This window comes from Copidosoma floridanum, unplaced genomic scaffold (genome assembly GCF_036245765.1).
Source record: "Copidosoma floridanum isolate Cflo_tuat_1 unplaced genomic scaffold, Cflo_Japanese_pri ptg000034l, whole genome shotgun sequence".
NCBI lineage: Eukaryota > Metazoa > Arthropoda > Insecta > Hymenoptera > Encyrtidae > Copidosoma > Copidosoma floridanum.
Window position 1 is genome coordinate 4,385,221 of NW_028321911.1, and position 17,948 is coordinate 4,403,168.

At 34.1% G+C, this 17,948-nt stretch overlaps 1 protein-coding gene across 1 annotated transcript in view; it reads right to left on the reverse strand.

Moving 5' to 3' along the window:
- Positions 1 to 607: 607 nt before the first annotated feature.
- The window catches only part of LOC149373255 (uncharacterized), an 830,764-nt gene continuing 813,423 nt past the window's right edge, over positions 608 to 17,948 (reverse strand). The window contains exons 6-7 of the mRNA XM_089597573.1: positions 8,312 to 8,386; positions 608 to 901 (exon numbers count right to left, since the gene is read on the reverse strand). Of these exons, the coding sequence (XP_089453699.1) occupies positions 608 to 901; positions 8,312 to 8,386 (369 nt within the window). The remainder of the gene's footprint in view (positions 902 to 8,311; positions 8,387 to 17,948) is intronic.

Genomic DNA, 17,948 nt, shown 5'->3' on the forward strand with positions numbered 1-17,948 from the left:
AAATATAGCAACTAAATTATGAGTCTTAAAATGTTGATCAGCAACGGCGATTGTTTCTGGGAATCAGTGTAAAAAGAGCGAACTAAGGTTTATTTTCATTATGTGTTAAAACTTATCAGAAACATATCTTGGATTTCTATTAGGACCCCCATCTACAGTCAAAATCATTATTAGCTTGACTTTACCTTTATCAGTTTTCAGTATTTCTAAGAAGTTAGGCTCCTTAAATAGTGTATTAAAATCGTAATAATGAGTTGACACAGTAGACTGAACGTGGTTTTCACTTTAAACCATGACAAACGTCAGACCACTATATATAACATTATTGCGATCTCCATTGCTTGCTACAAATTTCAGCGTACACTGAAAATGAAAGGTTATGTCTTTCTCCAACAATAAAGTCATGATTTGAAAGCTGTACGCTGTATTCAATGTGCACAGCAAGAGACCGCTGCTCTTTGACAGCAGTAGTCCCGATTGACACCCAAGCCTTGTTTTCTTAATATTCGAATAAGAAGTAGCAGATATTAAGTTTTTCTCGATATTTGGCCTGATATGGAAAATTTTTTTCCTTATTTTTTAAACCTGCTGCAGCTTTTAAAGCTCCTTACGACTTTTTTATGTCATGGTCTACATCTATATCTAATGGTACGTCTCTTGCTGACAAAGAAGATGATAGTAGACCCTGTAACGCATTAATCTTTGGTCGTGTGACGTCCTGCGCCTTGCGTTTGAGTACATTTTCCAGTTGACTATTGTCCCAATCTTCTCCTAAGCTTTCAAAAATAACATCAAGACATATCGATATTTCCTGGCTCCTGCGACATGTTACCAAATAATGCGAAGATAATTGAGGGAGAGTACAAGGCTCATTATCACTAGTGTTCTTTGAAGAAGAAGCCTAAGAAAAAATTTGTTTGAATTAAACTGCTATCAAAAACTAATAGTGTGAACGCACTAAAAAACTCATACAGGAAAGTTTGAGATTAAATTAAATTTTAATCTGTAACAACTGTGATGCAATATGACTCACAATAATAAAGAAAATATTACAACGTAGATAGAGAAGTGAAAAAAATTTGACTGCGTTGTCTTTATCTCAGCCTTCAGCTATAAAATCTTCATATTAATAGCTTCGTTTAGTTCTGTATCCACAAATTTAGTCTTTAAATCTTTTCAGTGTGTGTTACACTTTTGTACAGTTCTTTGTTTTCTCAGTCCACTGACACAACCTTTTGAAAATGCCTTGTATAAATCATGGTACAACGCCATTAAAATTTTCTTTGTTGTGTGCAATCAAGTTTCACATTTACCGCATACAAAAAGACAACTGTACTGGCATGATATGTTAGTATACTATACCTATACTATTAAAAGCACGTAACTGCTAGCCTGTAACAAGAAGTCAATGGAGGCAGAAGTTGGCAGGTTAAAAAAAGAGTGCAGCAAAAGCCGCCACTTTTAAGATAGTATGAGAAACATTACGAGGGATTTTTATATTCCTAAAGTGACAGTTCAAGTAGAATCATATGCTACATTAACTGTTACGGTCATTATAATTTTTAATAATAAAATAACACAACTAAGTGACCACATGAAGAGGTCATCATAATTACTAATTGATTATTATTAATAGAGAATTTGCACGCAGCAGAATTCAGTCAACTTATACTTTATATCGCTCACATAATGTCAATGAAACATGTATAAGTTAGAATATCATTAATAAATAGTGCATGGATCAAGAAATTAAATATTTTTCAAGCATGTCATTCAAACTCTCATTCAAATTGATATAACGTGACAGTGACGTAAGAACTTCTGAATTTTTAAGGCTTACGTGACGGGCGATTAATAACGTCAGCTTTTGCTTTGAGATGTCGTTGTTCTTCATTAAAATACCCTTTTTTTGAAGCAAACAACAGACGTGTTTTTGTTTACTGAGTGAGTTGTTGATACTTGGCGCATCAGTACTAAATTACCATTAATCCACGATTTATTAGAATGAACATCCAAAAGTCTGCCAATAGTAGATTTAGATATGATGTTAAATTTTATTTATTCCAACGAGTGCTATGAAAGTATGTAAATGCGTTGCAAGAGAACTTAAAGGTTTTTTCGTGTTTCAGCATATTGGATAAATTCAAGTTTTTACAAATTTACTGTAACATAAAGTATTGTAAATAATTTTGCAACTTAGTTTTTAGAAAAGGTTTAATTACACTGCAACTATGGATAATCAGAAAATTAAATAATTCTTTTAAAATACTTGTGCTTGCATGCATACATCAAAGTGATCCTTAAAACAGTGACTAATTTTTTTCAATTTTTTTCTGGATAACTTACAGCATCGCACTAACTTTTCTTTTCAACAGGTTGGTTGGTACAACTAAAATAATTATTGATTAATTCTTCGCTGTAGTATTTGTACATCTTGGCACAAAACAGTACTTGTATCAGTTAAAATTAGAATCAACTTCTTTTTCGTTCATTTTCCAATCATTTGTTAGTTGACATTTGTACGTATAACCTTATTTATACCTTGTATCAAATTATTCAGATAAATAAGCAGGCAACACAGGTAGTGTCTGCTCTCTATAATATAAGTTTATTCGATTTTAAAGGTCATCATTATTGAACGAACGTACCAACATAAGTCAGGAATTTCTACGTCATGATCACGTGACATCACTTTACGTGAGGTAAGGAATTTCTATAAGCTATTGTATATATTTCAGAGCCTAAAAAAAACTGTCTGGCAAGTTTACTCGGGGCTTTTTCAGCTATTGAAAAAAAATAAACCGACGAACATGCAAGTTCTCTATTAAAAGTATTCAAGGTCAGGTTGAGACGTAAAAAAAATTTACTGACAAATTTACTTATAAGTTTTGAAATCTGTTGAAAAAATAAGGATGTCTTTGACAATACTTAAATGGGTGAAATTTTTTAAGGTAATAAAAGTAAATATTATATTTGATTGAAATACAATTTACAAAATACATATTTCACCCAGAACCATAACTTGCTTTCATACAGCATCACTGTACATTGCAGAGTGCACTTCAAAAAGTGATAATTCATATAAATCGTATTTTTTGGAAGAAGTAAAGGAAAATATCAACATTCAATTATTGTCAACAAAAACAACTAACGGTCCCAAATAATTTTAGAGCCAATCAGTAGAAAGTGGAAAAAACTCTTCCATTTTTTGTTCTACCCTTAATAGTTGTTAGATGCAAAATATTTATCAGACTGCAAAATGGAAACTGCGTTACAAGCGCATGGCCAGGAAAGTCTTAATACATAATAGTTGGAGCATTCTAAAGCTCGTTCACAAGTTCAACTCGATAACAAACTTAGTTTCTGAGACAGTATTACGTTCAATTTGAGTTGCAAGTAAGTGATAAGTTTAAAGTATACATAAGCTTCAGAATGTACTCAGAATAACGTATATAATAACTATAATACGTCAGAAATTCTTTTACCCTCTCCCCCTACCAACGTAATGGCATGTAGTAATTTCTCACCCACCTCTTCCTAAGCCCTTGTGTAGTTAAAGAATAGCCCCTAAGGGTAAGTCAGTGAAATTAAAATTAACAGAGGTGAAAAAAGAGACTTGTTTGAATCGGGGTTTAAATCCAGGCTTTTTCCTTGCCAAGTAAATGTGTAACTAATTTTTCTAGCCAATTCTCCGCAAGCTGCCATTTTCCCAGATCAACAATGTGTTTATGATTTTTAAGCCATACACGTTTATATCAGGATACTTTTAATGCCATTACGTTTTAATAGTGTAAGAAAACAGAAAGTGAAATGTTACGCTTTTTACCATCACATTTTGTGCCATTTATTTTTAATTTTATCCATTTCTCTAGCACGTTTCTATAAAAAAAAAATGATTTTGTTAGAAACTGTCATATTCAAATTAACTGATCGAAAAAAAAAGATCTGTTTAGGCTGGGGATCAAACTTAGACCACCTTCTGGCTAAAAAGGTGCTTTTATTGATTTTGCAGTCGAAGCTTTTGCAAAAAAACTCTTTTCTTATTCTATCATACTTACAAATTTTGAAGTTATACAAGTTTCTATTTGTATATCGTTGCAAGACCTATATCTTTTTATTTGATAGTTCAACGGATTAAAGCGTTACAAACTAAAAAATAGTAAAATACAGGCTTGTAAAGCTTAAAAGTTAGCAAAAAAACTAAATCTGAAATTTTTCATTTGCTGCTTGCAGAAGCTTTATAGGCGAAGTCAATAAACGCTACATCGTGGTTACAACGAGGTGTGGGCTTGGCTTTTAATACAGCAGCTCTTCTTTTATTCTAGTTCTCTAAAATACGTTGTTTTAGATGAAAATGCTGTAAGAAAACTGGATCATTCTACGAACAATAAGCAAAATATCTCTTGATAAACAGCCTCTTACATCTAACTCTCTGTAAATTAAAACTATTGAGGTTAGGTAGCTTAAAAATTATTTTTATAAAACACGTATATAGCTTGAAATCTCAAATGCTTAACACCGAGAAAAAGTATTACAACTATATATTATTAATTTATTCAATGAGGCACTCTATACAATTTTGTTGTACTTATACTTTAATTTTTACATAACAATTGTAATTTTAACAGGTTTCTTAAGATTTTTATATTGTTTCCGTAAATTAAATTAATGAACTAAGAACCACACTTACTGAGCAATGAAAAATTACTTACTAAAACGCGGCGTAAAAAAGTACATCTTGCCTGAAGCTTTGTTTAAAACTCCTATGTCTTACATGCTATGGAGCCAGTACTTTCTGTCTTCATGTGTCTGGACTTTGCAGTTCACTTCGGTTGTGGCTTGACGGTTTCAAGAGCGACAGAGTACATAGTCAGCGTTGATAGCTAACGTCTTTCGTTAAGTATGACTTTTTTAAGAGTCTTAAAATAAAATTATTAAGTAAATGAGTATAATATAAAATGGAATAAAGTAAAAAACTTATCTGTTAATTAACGCGAGTCATCGCTTAACAAAGACTATTAGTGAATGTTTTTTTCTTTAAACTATCATGAAACAGAAATGGCTGAAATGTTTGTTAATAGAGTAGTTATGTCATTTCAAACAGTTGGTTTGATCTTGAAAATCATGTGTACAAGAGATTCTATGATACAACTTTAAACCAGCTAGGACGTTTTTCAGTCGATCGTGAGGAAAATGGTCTTCAGTAGGAATAATGACTTGGGAATTTGTAAAGAATTCTTAAGACGGATCTTGTACAAATGATGTGTATAATTTAAAAAAAGAAAAGTTTAAGAAGTTAGAGACTTAGCATTAAAGATAAGGATAAGCAGTGTAAAAGATTGACCCTTAATCAAACTATACAAAATAAAACGAGATAGAACTTATTACACTTACAATATTTTAAAAACTATGTGTAAGTTTAGTTTCTTAATAATTATTTTAGTTTACTTGTGAAGTACTTAGCACAAACTTTGAATGCTAAGACAGCTTAAGAACTTTAACATTCAATTTCTGCCGTTTAAGCAGTCTTAAATATCTAGCTTACCACAAAATAAACAAGACAAATCTTTTCTTATTCATTTAATACAAAGCAATAATATTACTTGACTGCATTGATTGCCTAAACAAAATTTTTCTTTTTCTTATATTCAAATTTTCATGATAACAATCACATTATGTGAGACTGCTTTCGCACCTAGCAATTAGGAGAATACAATAACAGTATTGACAGTTATTCTTCTTGTACGTATTTTCAATGTCTCTTATACACTTATGAATTTTACTTCTAGAAGGGAAGTTCATCCTGGACTTTTCCTATTTCATAGGGAAAACAAATAACTTAAGACTTAATAATGATACCACGTTAAGATACTGCTGCAATGACTTTACTTTGCTCTGTGCAAGCCATGAGCGCAGGCCCACTACATTAAAGTATACTTAAGCAGGAGGACCTCCTATCTTATTGCATACCTATCCTTGTTACCAATACTAATATACGTATAAGTGCTCTGCCCCACCAACAACTTTACTCTACTAGCCCTCTCTTAATTTCTTTCTCACCCTTTTTTTTACTTTGTCAAATGCTTTGCACCGCTTTTAAATACTCTGTTCTTTTCTCTCTCTCTCTCTCTTTTTCTCTCTCTCTTTCTCTTTCTCTCTCTCTCTCTCTATTCTTTTTCTTGAAGCTATCTTTTTTTCCGTTGCTCTACACTACTTTGCTACATTTTTGATAACTTTCTACGCTACACTATCTGCCCACACAATTTGCAGCTACTTTTCTTCTTTCTCATCCTCTACCTAAATCTTGCTGACCTGTCCTCTTAATATTTTTTTCCCTTTTCCTTATTTTTACAAGCCTGGTAAAGCACGTAATCAATGGCAGTCTTTTGGTATGAATGCACTCCACTATCTCTCAAACTCTTTCTCGTCACATCTACACACATATTTAATTTCTCTCTCTATTTCTCTCTTACTAGCTTTATCTTCTGGCCAAACGTCCGTGAATCCGAACCTAGCAAAGTGGTGCTTGAAATCATAAAGCGTGTCATTTGTCATCTAGCTTCTCTCAACTTCCTTGCTTTCTCACTTTTTTTATGTTTTCCGTTGGCTACTTTCGTGGTCTTGAACCAGTGGAAAGATCGTTATCCTAAGAGAACTCAGCAGCTGCCACATGCACGCATCAAATTTGCTCTCTCTTTATCTTTCTTTCTTCTCTTGACCACTGTTTCCGTAACAATTGCCAACAGTATCTGAACTCTTGCTATTTACACTAATAAACTAAGTTGAAGCCTAACTTCGAAAGTAAGCTTTTACCTTAGCTATGGTCCCCACTGTTGTTACTACTACAAATCCCCTCTTGCAGTCACTTTGGACACAGCTGCTACTGTAACCGCCATGTCTCTATTATTTGTGACTACTTGCAACTTTAATACGTCTTTTTTATAAAAATTTAAAAGTATTTTGTTAATGGAGAACACTTTAACTATCTTTCTTCACAAGACTTCAAACCGAAATTAAATGTCAATAAGAACATTACCGAAAAAGCGCATAGTGAATATAATCGATTGTGCGCACATTGTCTCTAGTCTTTTCGTTAGTATCATCTTGTCCTTCCAGCATATACAACAGCTATATAAACTACACCATAAGCATCATAACAGGTATTATTTCTTAGAAATTAGAGTTGGCCGTGGAACGGTTGACTCGTGTGTTTCACAACTCGTATAAGAAACATTAACCAAAGTTAGTTATAGTTGAATGGATGATAAATATGAAATAAAATTACATTATCAGAAAAAATAATTAGAGTCGACTGATTTAGTGCTTATTGAATTAACTTTATTAACCAAGGAACTGCAACGTTTTTCAACTTTTTTGAATTTGTACTTCGTGACTTCTATAGAAGTTGGAATACGAGAAGAGCTAGCTACCAAGATATATGTTGAGCATGTTTTTTAACTTTTATCTTAGTTAACAATTACAAACCTGAAAGTCTTTGGCTAAATTCTTTTATCTAGTACTGTAGGAAGACTTCAGCTTAGTAGTATACTGCCACTCATTATGAGCAGATAACTAGTTAGCTACTTTGTTAGATAGTTAGTGCAGTTACGGCCGTTTCAGACAATCTTTAAGTTAATTCAAACATTGGATGTATGACAAAATGTTTAAGGAAAAAAAGGTAAGAATAACAACAAATAGATACACAGACACAATACATGCATTAAATGTTTAGTAAATCGATGTAGAAAGAAAATTTTAAGGGGCTATAGACAGAGAGTATTTGACATGTATGTACAATAATAAAAAAAAATGTTATTTATAATGAAAGAACTAATCCCAGATGACTTACGATACCTTTTCAGACATAGAACACACTTAATATTATTCATACATCTTTATGTAAATCCATTCCTCTGGTCATTGTTGTAATTGGTTTCTGTGTATATAACACGAATTTAAACTTAAAACTAATTATATTTTATTCACTTGTAAGCAAAACTAATCAGATAGGACAGTGAGACATCTGATGGTTTTATGGCGTATAAAAATTTGTGGAATGTATCCAAAGCCCTCTCCAATTAATTAAAGTTAAGAGTCAAATTGTAACAATAACTTATTAAATAAATTAAGCATACCTAGAAAAACGCTGAAAAGGCAAAGAGCTTTCGTTTATAGCATTGTAGAAATCAGTTCTTTTAGTTTCTGTAATATCATTTTCTTTACTACTTCTTTGTGTAAGCTTGAAATATATCTTTTGATCTTCATCTCTGCTGGTTCTACCTAGCAGATCTATATATTGTTGGTCACTTACAGCTGATAGAAGATTATCTGCACTATGAACTTTGCGACAAAGCCATGATGTAGAATCATGTCTTCTCAAAAATTCCTGAAAATAATAATCTTCCATTATGCTTCTCCTTTGTTGTAAAATGCTCGATTAAATTTTTACTTTTTTTAACAATAATAAAAATAATGTAACTGTTCTATGAACAAATAGTGTAAAAAAATTATTATTTATTAATTAAAAGTAGTGTGGCTGTGGTTTGCTAATAGTTTGTAACTCAAACGTGTTTGTAGTCCACAAAATAACTGTGATAAGATAAATAACATCTATGATTTTAACAACTACATAAGATTTAAGTTAAAACAGTGAAAAGTTCAGGAAGTGGATGTATTATTATTTAATTTCAATACGCAACTAACATGTGCGGGAGCGTGACAAGATAAGTTTGAGAATGAAGACAAAGCCTTGGCGACCACACTACTATTTACTTTAGATTTGCACACTTGAGTTTTCAAAGATGAAAAAAAAAGTATTTTTGCTAGTATGCCTTATGTGTTTTGTTGCAATTAGTCTCTTCAATCCTATTTTACAGTTTAACTAAAAAATTTTGGTAAAAAAGTCGTTATAACATGAAAAACAAGCCACGGGCATCTCAAAATGTTAATAACAAGATTTTTCCAGGTACAGTATTTAAGAAATGGTCTTTTGGCTACGTTAGTTACAAGCTAAATTCATATTGTTTGTAATTGGAATAGACGTGCTCTTAAAATGAAGCAGAGCCACCGACAGTGTGATATCGGCTGAGGTATTAATTTTACAGTAAATAGTAGGCCACCAAGTTGGGAGTTCTCAGTGACTAAGATGGTAGAGAGTGCTTGCTTCTCACCTGGAGGGCTTAGGTTCAAGACTATGACTTAATCAGTGGGATATCATATAAGTAGGCAACTGATATAATAACATTTGCCGTGGTAAGCAGATTCACAGATGATAGTAATGAATAACGATGACTTAGAAAAGGAAAGGAGGCAGGTACATAACTTTCAGATGGTGAAATCTTTCTATTTACAATCAATAATATAAAAAAAAATACATGTAGTAAATTAAAGTCCTATATGTATGTACGTATTAATTTACTCAGCCATGTAAATAACAGCAGAGAAGATGTGGCGTTGTTAGGGTAGGATATCTACTCGGTGGCAAATTTTAAATATGAATGAAAATTTACATCTAGAAAACATCTATATTCTTTCATCCTAGCCCTGAATTTCATGCACCGTAAAAGTGAACACTTCAATTTTAGTATCCAAATAAGAATTTGTAACAAATAAATTTATTGCTAGCTTTAAATTACATTATTTTTTTATTACTTCAGCCATTAACAATAAATCGTATTACACGGCTGTAAAAGCATCAGCATAATCTTATCAATGGGATAGGAAACTCTCATTATTTTCTGGAGTGCCCTGAATAACAACCTTTCAGCCCAAGCCTCATTTAACTCAGCAATTTGCGTAGTTAGTAATCGTTTGTTAATAATCAATTCCTTAAGTTGTAGTAGTAAAATCCATTCAAAATATCCTTACACGAGAAACTTTGAGTGGCAAATTTTAGTAGGACTATTATAGATTAGCGTAACTATGTTGTACATACTTCGTTTCTATTAGTATGACAGAATTAGCTTTTCAATTTAAAAAATTTCTTCTTATGCGAAAAAAGTCAAGGTGGTAGTAAAATGGTTTTATAATAAATCTAAATAGTTTTAGACTTTCACTTGTATCAGCTAACGGCTCAAAAAAATGGTAATAGTGGCCAAAAATAGTTTTTCACGTCTAGAAAAAACTGAAGAGTTTGACAAAAAAGTTATAGTGGTAAAAAAGATGCGCAGTTTCAAGATGAAGAAAATAAGCTCCCGTGGAATGAAATTGGTCCAGCCGTTTTCTCGCAATTTGAAAAAAGTTCTACGTAGGACTGTTTTTTTTTTTAATTTATTATTCGTCTTCATTTTATCATTAAGACTTTAAATTTAAATACAAGGTGTATCTTGTCTTCCTCAACATACACACTAAATCTCAAGACGATTGGTTGTAAACTTGTTGAAAATCGCTGTAAGAAGCAAAAAATGGTCCCTCTGCAAAAAAGTTAGACGTGGCTAGTTTTTCAACACATTGCCATTCTTCAAATGGCATTATACTTGTAGAGAGTTAGTCTACAACCTACCAAAACTTTGTCCCGTTTGATATTCTAAAAGTACGAAAAAATTCGATGTCGAAAACCGGCAATTTTCCATGGATACAGTGGCGTGGCGAGCCGCTCTCACACCCCAGAGCTATGATGCAAAAAGGGGGCATCGCCTACAGTGGCCCTTCGCCACGCCACTGCATCCACAAAAATTGGCGGTTTTAGGCATTGAATTTTTGCATACTTCTGAGATGTCGAACGAAACGACGTTTTGGTACCATTTTTTGCTTCTTGCAGTGGTTTGCAAAAAGTTTACAACCGATCGTCTAGAAGTATGGTGTGTATGTTGAGGGAAACAAGATACACCTTGTACTTTATTTTTAAGTCTTCATATTGAAAGAACTGCGACTAAGAGGTTTTAAAAAAAAGGCCGTACGTAGCACTTTTTTCAAATTGTGACAAAATGGCTAGACCGATTTTATCCTACGGGAGCTTATTTTCTTTGGCCTTCAAATTGCGCACCTTTATTACCCATATTACTTTTTGTCCAACGCTCCAGTTTTTGTCCAGACGCGAAAAACCAGTTTTAGCCACTATTACCATTTTTTTGGGTGGCTAACACAATTTAAAGTCTAAAACTATTTTTGTTCGAAAATCGCTTTACTACCACCCAGGTTCTTTACGCGTTAGAAGAAATTTTTCGAAAAAAATCGTGCTTTTTTTGCTAATTTTATCATACTATGTCTAGTACCTTCTAATGTGAGCGATATCTAATGTTATACAGTTTTTAAAATAAACATTAAAAAATGGTATTTTCCTGGAGAGCTATATTAACAAAACGAAAATTGTTAGTAAGTTTAATGTGTTGAGTTCATGTTTTGCAAGAAATTACTAGAGCCTTTATACACTGGCAAAAAATAGTATTCTTTCTAACAAATATGTAGCCATGACAAGTTTTAAAATAAAACTGTGAAAACGATAATTTTTTTGTTGTAGTGCAACATATATTATGTGTAATACTCGTATTATAATACTCTTCAGTACACTTACTTAAACAAAATTACACTAAGTAATATTAATTTGACTGGGAGTTTATGCAAACCTTAAATCAAACACATTAACGCCTTGCTATGTCAAAAATATATGGAAAAGTTAGGGCAAAAATTAATATTACTTAGTTTGATTTTGTTAATGTATGAATACTTAACAGTGTTATCATACAAGTGTCATACAAAGTTTAGTCCCAAAAAATAGTTCACCATTTTTATGGTTTGACTTGAGAACTTTCAAGGCAAGAGATTTATTAGAAACAATTTTATTTATCGCCAGTGTGTAAAAGCATTAGAAATTATTTAAAATATTAAGTTAATAAGTTAAACTTACCTAACCTTCTTGCTTTATTCATAGGTATTTTATATGGGTTCTATTCACTTCATAAAACTTAATAGTTAGTTAAAACTTCTACACGTATAAGATCCATTGCCGTATTAAAAAAGTACTTTAAAGCTTGATGAAAATAGTATTTTTGTTTATCTAATATAATTGAATCAATGAAATAAATCAGAGTAGTAGGCTTCTTCTTGTTAGTTCTATTTATTATTTTTAAACTTTGAAGTTTTAGATTTTACTTAACTTTTTAAATGTAAGGTTGTAAATTATTTTCTAAATACCATATAAGATTATTATTTGCAAGATAAATGTAATTTTAAGTTTAAAAAGTAAGCATTTCTAATACATTGATATAATCCTAATTATCGAAATTTTTGTCTTACTTCGCAGATAATTCACATTAAATATGGGTATACGACAGTAATTAGTCTACATACTATGCCCGAGAGTAAGTTGCTTTATATAATTCACAGTTACACTAATATTACTTCAGGGATATGCATAATGCGGAAAGGTTGGAGGAGCTATTTGCAGTTTAAAACGTAAATTTTCAAACCATCTAGAGTGAAGGCACTGGCTTTCTTATTTATAAGCATACAATAAAGTCGCATAACCAATAATTGTACTTAACATCCTCTAACTTATTATAAAAAAAATTTTGTCATGTAACTGTTTATTTGATTAATTTTTTTGTTAATGTTATTTATGTTTTAAAACAAGACATTTATTATTATAAGTAGGCATTCAGGACTTACAATACAATTCGTAAGCAGTGACACTTAAGATTGCCACTGCAGTGTAGGCAGAGACAGTTTCAGCTCCAAGCCAAGAAATTGAGACCATGTTGAATTTATGCCATTTTGTCATCATCAATCGTATATATATATATATATATATATATATATATATATATATATATATATATATATATATATACATATGTATAAATATATATACTAGTTGGGCTAGTGCACCCTGCGTGCTCTGCGCACCCACCCCCAACCCAATGGAGATGAAATGTATGTAAATTTATGGGCACCCATCGTGTCCATTGTGTGAACCTTGGGACGCCTATAATTTAAATTTACTGCAGTTTCCATGCTTTTGTGTATTTTTTCAAAATAAAACCAATTTTATTTTAATTATGATTTCTTTAGATTTAGTGCATAAGTACACGATCAGTAAGAGCTAATTTAAGAGTGAGAATAAAAACTCCAAAGTCAGGTGTTAGTTTGAGCAACGCTTCGTTGGTCTTAACGCCAACCTCATCAGGCTCAGTCTATATCGTTAAGACGATCGTTACAGATTTTTTTTTATCTTAATTAGTTCAAGGTATCTTAAAATGATGTGGTTTGAATGGCACCGATTTTTCTTTAAGTTTCTTACTGCTCCCACTGACCAGGGTACCACATTATTTTTAATCCTAATGCAAACAACAAGTTTTAGCTATTCTGACAAACTTTGCGTACAACGGCTCTCCATTGTTGTGTTACTCTGCATATATGTGCTTTTTTTGTGGAAGCTGCGGAATTGTTTTTATAAAAAAAAAAAATTTGGTCAAACATAAAAAAAAGATAGTAACGAAAATTAATCTAATTGCTTATAGTAATAATAAAATATTGTTTTATTTAAACATTCATACATTAACTCATCAAAAACATGAAAAAAAGATTTTTCAAAATTGTAGGAAGGGCTTTACAAGAACAGATAAGTTAAAATGACGTATTAAATGCCACAATGGTTAATAAACAGATCAATCATTGTTCCAAAAGCTTAATTGTCTATTTGTTTACACCTTTTTCTCAATTCTGTAAGAACATCAGTAAATCAAGAATGTTATCTTTAGAAAATGTATACATGGATTAGAAAAAAATTATTCAAATGTTACTAAGTTACAATATTATATAGTAGAAGATTGAGTCTACTTAGGGCTTATGGCTTCTGCTCTGGGCAGAAAAAACGAGATGCGTCGAATGGGCTGTGGTGTAGAGGCTGGAGACCCTGAGACGACTGCTGGACTTTGATAAGTTGGGCCTTGCTACTTTGACGATGACAATAATGGTTTTGATAGTGTTGTTGCAGCAGAAGGTGCTGCTTACTTTCGTACTGTGGGAGTAAAAGGAGATACTGCTTGATTGTTCCTCAGAGTGGTTGTGTCCAAATGAGCTGGCTTCAGAGAGTCAGTGGACACTGTAATCCCTGATCCCCTAAAGTCGATGAGATAGATCTTGTCATTGATTTTTCTAACTATCCTGTACGGAACAGAGTATAGAGGAGCCAAAGTACGTCTCACCAAGTCAATTATTCTGAAGATATGTGAGCATGTCTTCAGGTCCTTATCAAAGAAGGGCTTGATGTCATCTGTGTGGTAAGCAGTGGGCACAGATTTAATGGCCTGAGTCTTGGTGCGTAATTTGTCTACATAAGAATCTGAGCTGGCTGCTACATGACTCGTCGTGATGAAGAAGTCCTCTGGCACCCGGAGCGTTGATGGTGATCTGGTAAAACGCCTTACGCAGGTTGATAGTGGAGAACACACGTCTACGTGCCTCCTGCAGCAGGTCTTCTACGATGGGCGGCGAATAGAAGTTGGGGACCGTGACTGCATGAAGACGTCTGTAGTCTCTCACAAGGCACCAACTACCGTTGAGCAGGTGGATCGGGCTAACTTTTCGACGGGAGAACTATTGGAGAACGCCTTGATTAGGGAGAGCCTTAATCTCTCTCTTGGCTGCAGCTATCTGGTGACCGATGAGCCTGCAGAATCGCTCCTGCATAGGTGGCCAATTTGTTTGTATAATGTGCTGGACAGGCAACTCAGGTGGGAAGGCTGCTGAGTTTCCCTGAACCGTGATGTCACTTAAGACTTAAAGCAGCTCCGGTGGATGTGTAGTTTAGCCCACGCGTTGAGAAGTTGGCTGAGAGCTAACACAATGCTGCCAATTGCACGTTCCAAAATACTCATTGCCTAGTGGCGGGAGATTCAAAAACGTGTTGTATAGATCACATGTACCTTGGCTTGTGCTATGCATATATATGTTGTGCATATATATGCATGGCATATATATGTATATTTATATCGTGGTGGGTAAGTGGGTGGGTGTAGGCAAGGGGGGGACGAAGACCCCCTCCTAATGTATTAAGAGTCGTTCTTTTTTTTTATAATTGAAATTTGAATAAACCGCCCTTTTTTAACACTCGCGCATTTGAATTGTGGTCTTATATTTCAAGTTGGAACTTGCTTATTGCTGTATTGTTTTAATAGCGTTTGCCTCGTTTATTTCGTGTCTTTGGTTTTTTAAATATTTTCTCGTGATAATGGTAATTTTATTTGATTTGTTTGTAAAAGAAGTGACGCAAACACCTTTACAAGCTATCGTTGATTGTCAGACCAGTGGTTTATTGCCTTTATCCACGATGTGTTCTGAGTGTGACACTGAAATGTATTAAGCTGAAAAAAACATCTCAGACAAGTATACCTGGCGATGCCGCAAGTGCAAGTCTACGAAGTCCGTGCAAACTGGTATGTGGTTTGAAGGCTCCCACCTCTCGATCCATAAAATATTACAACTGACGTATATGTGGTGTAATAAGGTCTCTCCACAACACACAATGAAATAACTTAATATATTCAATAAACCATGTATTGATTGGTGTAATTTTTGTTGGGAGGTATGCGTTGATATTATTTTTAAACTCCTCTTCGGAACAAATCGGGGGTGAAGGTAAAATCGTCGAGATAGATAAGTCTATGTTCGGTAAACGCAAATATAATCGAAACAAGCGTGTTGAAGATCAGTGAGTATTTGGTGGAGAGGAAAGAGGCAGCAACAAATGCTTTCTTTTGTCTTTTGCTGATAGATCTGCTGATACATTGGTACCTCTTATCACAAAGTATATTCGACCTGGAACGACAATCATGAGTGACTGTTGGAAGTCGTATGATCGATTGGAAAAAGAAGGGTATCAACATTTATCAGTGAATCATTGGGTAACATTTTAAGACAAAGAGACGAACGCTTGCACGAATACGATCGAAGGTATGTAGACTGCTGTCAAGAGGATATTTCCTGCAGCTAATAGAAGCAAAAGTCATTTTGATTCTTACTTAGCGCAGTTTATGTATCTTCGTATAAGAGCCGATGAACCATGTATCTTTGAGGCATACACGAGAGATGTTGCTTCCATCTATTCATCTACTACATCATCTCAAGCTTCTTCAAAATAAACAGCATATTTTTATAAACAATCTGTCCTTTTCAGGACAAATACGTTATTTTAAAACGTATTTGAATTATTTCAATGTCCCGCAGTTTACGCGTTTATTTTATAACACTTAACCGAATTTATTTTGAATTTGCCGCCGTTCTTTGTACTGGCAGGACTAACATAACTGCAGCTAACTTTTCAAAGGGTGGGCTAAACTACACTTTTACCGTAGCTCCTCTCAGACCTCACTGTGGGATCCACGTGTTGAGTTATGTACAGCTAAGATATTGTAGAGGGCAGGTTTCCGAAGAAAGCAGGCTTTAGGCAATTTGTTAACTGGAACAAGCAGCGTTCTGCCTCTGACGTCAACCAGAAGTGCTATGGCATGGAGCATATCAGCACCAATGATGGTTAAAGACACGTCTTCCACTATAAAGGACCATTTAAACGGTCTGTGTAGGCCCAAATTCACTGTTATATGGTCAGTATTGTAAGTTGCAATATCCAAGTGGTTGGCCATACACAAGGTTAGCTTCTACTCCACCCTGGAAGTCTTGAACACACTATTGGGTATAAAGAAGACCTCGGAGCCTGAGTCAACTAAGAAGTTGACCTTAAAAGCTCTGGCAAAGATGTGCAGACGTTAACCATGTCCTGATATGGCCGTCCTACCTTACTTGTCTGCAGAGGGTGAGGCAGGGTAGCTAGTTTCCCTGACTCGTAGAGAAAAAACATGGGTCAATACAATGACGGGCCTGGGTACCAATTATGTAGTGGTATCAACAAACACTATTGACATGAGTACAAGCCCCATCAGCTTGTCTGCTCCTGGATCTGGACCTGAATCTGCTCTTCCACTGTGAATTACAATGACCTTTCATAGAAGCACTGAGCTGACTTACTTGAAAAGTCAGAGCTGTGACTTAACGTATGAAGCTGCTATCCGTATGAGAGATTGATGACAGGCCTGAATCTGAGGGTGCCAGAAAACCAGACAAGGATGGGCGAGAAGTGTTGTTGACAAAGAAAACAGATGGTTTGGACTCTATGAGTTCATCCACTATTGCCCCTGGGTTCTCAAGAGGAGGAGTTTTTAAGACCTTGAGAGTGCAAGAGACTGGAGGAGGTAGAAAATACAGCCATTTAACCTTCAGCACATCCTTTGAGACCTTTTTGGCGGCTTGGGTTCGCATCGAGAAAAGGAGCTGAAAGGGCCTCTTGTCATCCAGTTGAAGCTTGTTAAAAATCTGATTCAGCTGTTCCTTCTGATAATCCATCAGCTTTGTTATAATGGACTCTTTAAGAGTTTCATAGAGTTCGGCTTTCAGAGGGTTGGACAGGGTATCAAGAAGGTCTGACACTGTGGAGGGGTCCAAGGTGGTGGTGACCAGATCATACCTGTTTTTATTATCCATTACGCCATGGATTTTAAAGGCCGACTCCACTGAGATAAGCCACGCTGCTAGGCTGCTTGGCCAAAACCGTGGTGGCGTGTACTTTGGTCTGGGAGCTTGAGTGGGCGCAAGTAGGTTGTTCTGATTGCCTGGATTAGTCACGGTTACAGCTTGGAGGAATCAACTAAAGTAGTATCAAAAAACACGTAAAACCGAGATAATAACTATATCAATTAAGGGAAAGGTAAAGGAGAGCTGAGAGAGAACAAGGGAGCTGAGACTCACTTTTTGTACAAAAAACTATATCAAAAAAGGATATAAATACTAGTAGAGCTTAGTCCTCCCATGCGATTGACGGGCCAACCCCTTCTGTATAAAAACAAGTTAAATACTTTATTTTTTTCCTTTGCTCTTCAAAATCAAGAAAATATGAAATAGTAAAAGGAAATATTTTGTGAAATTTTACTAAGTTAATATATAAGTATTTTTAAATA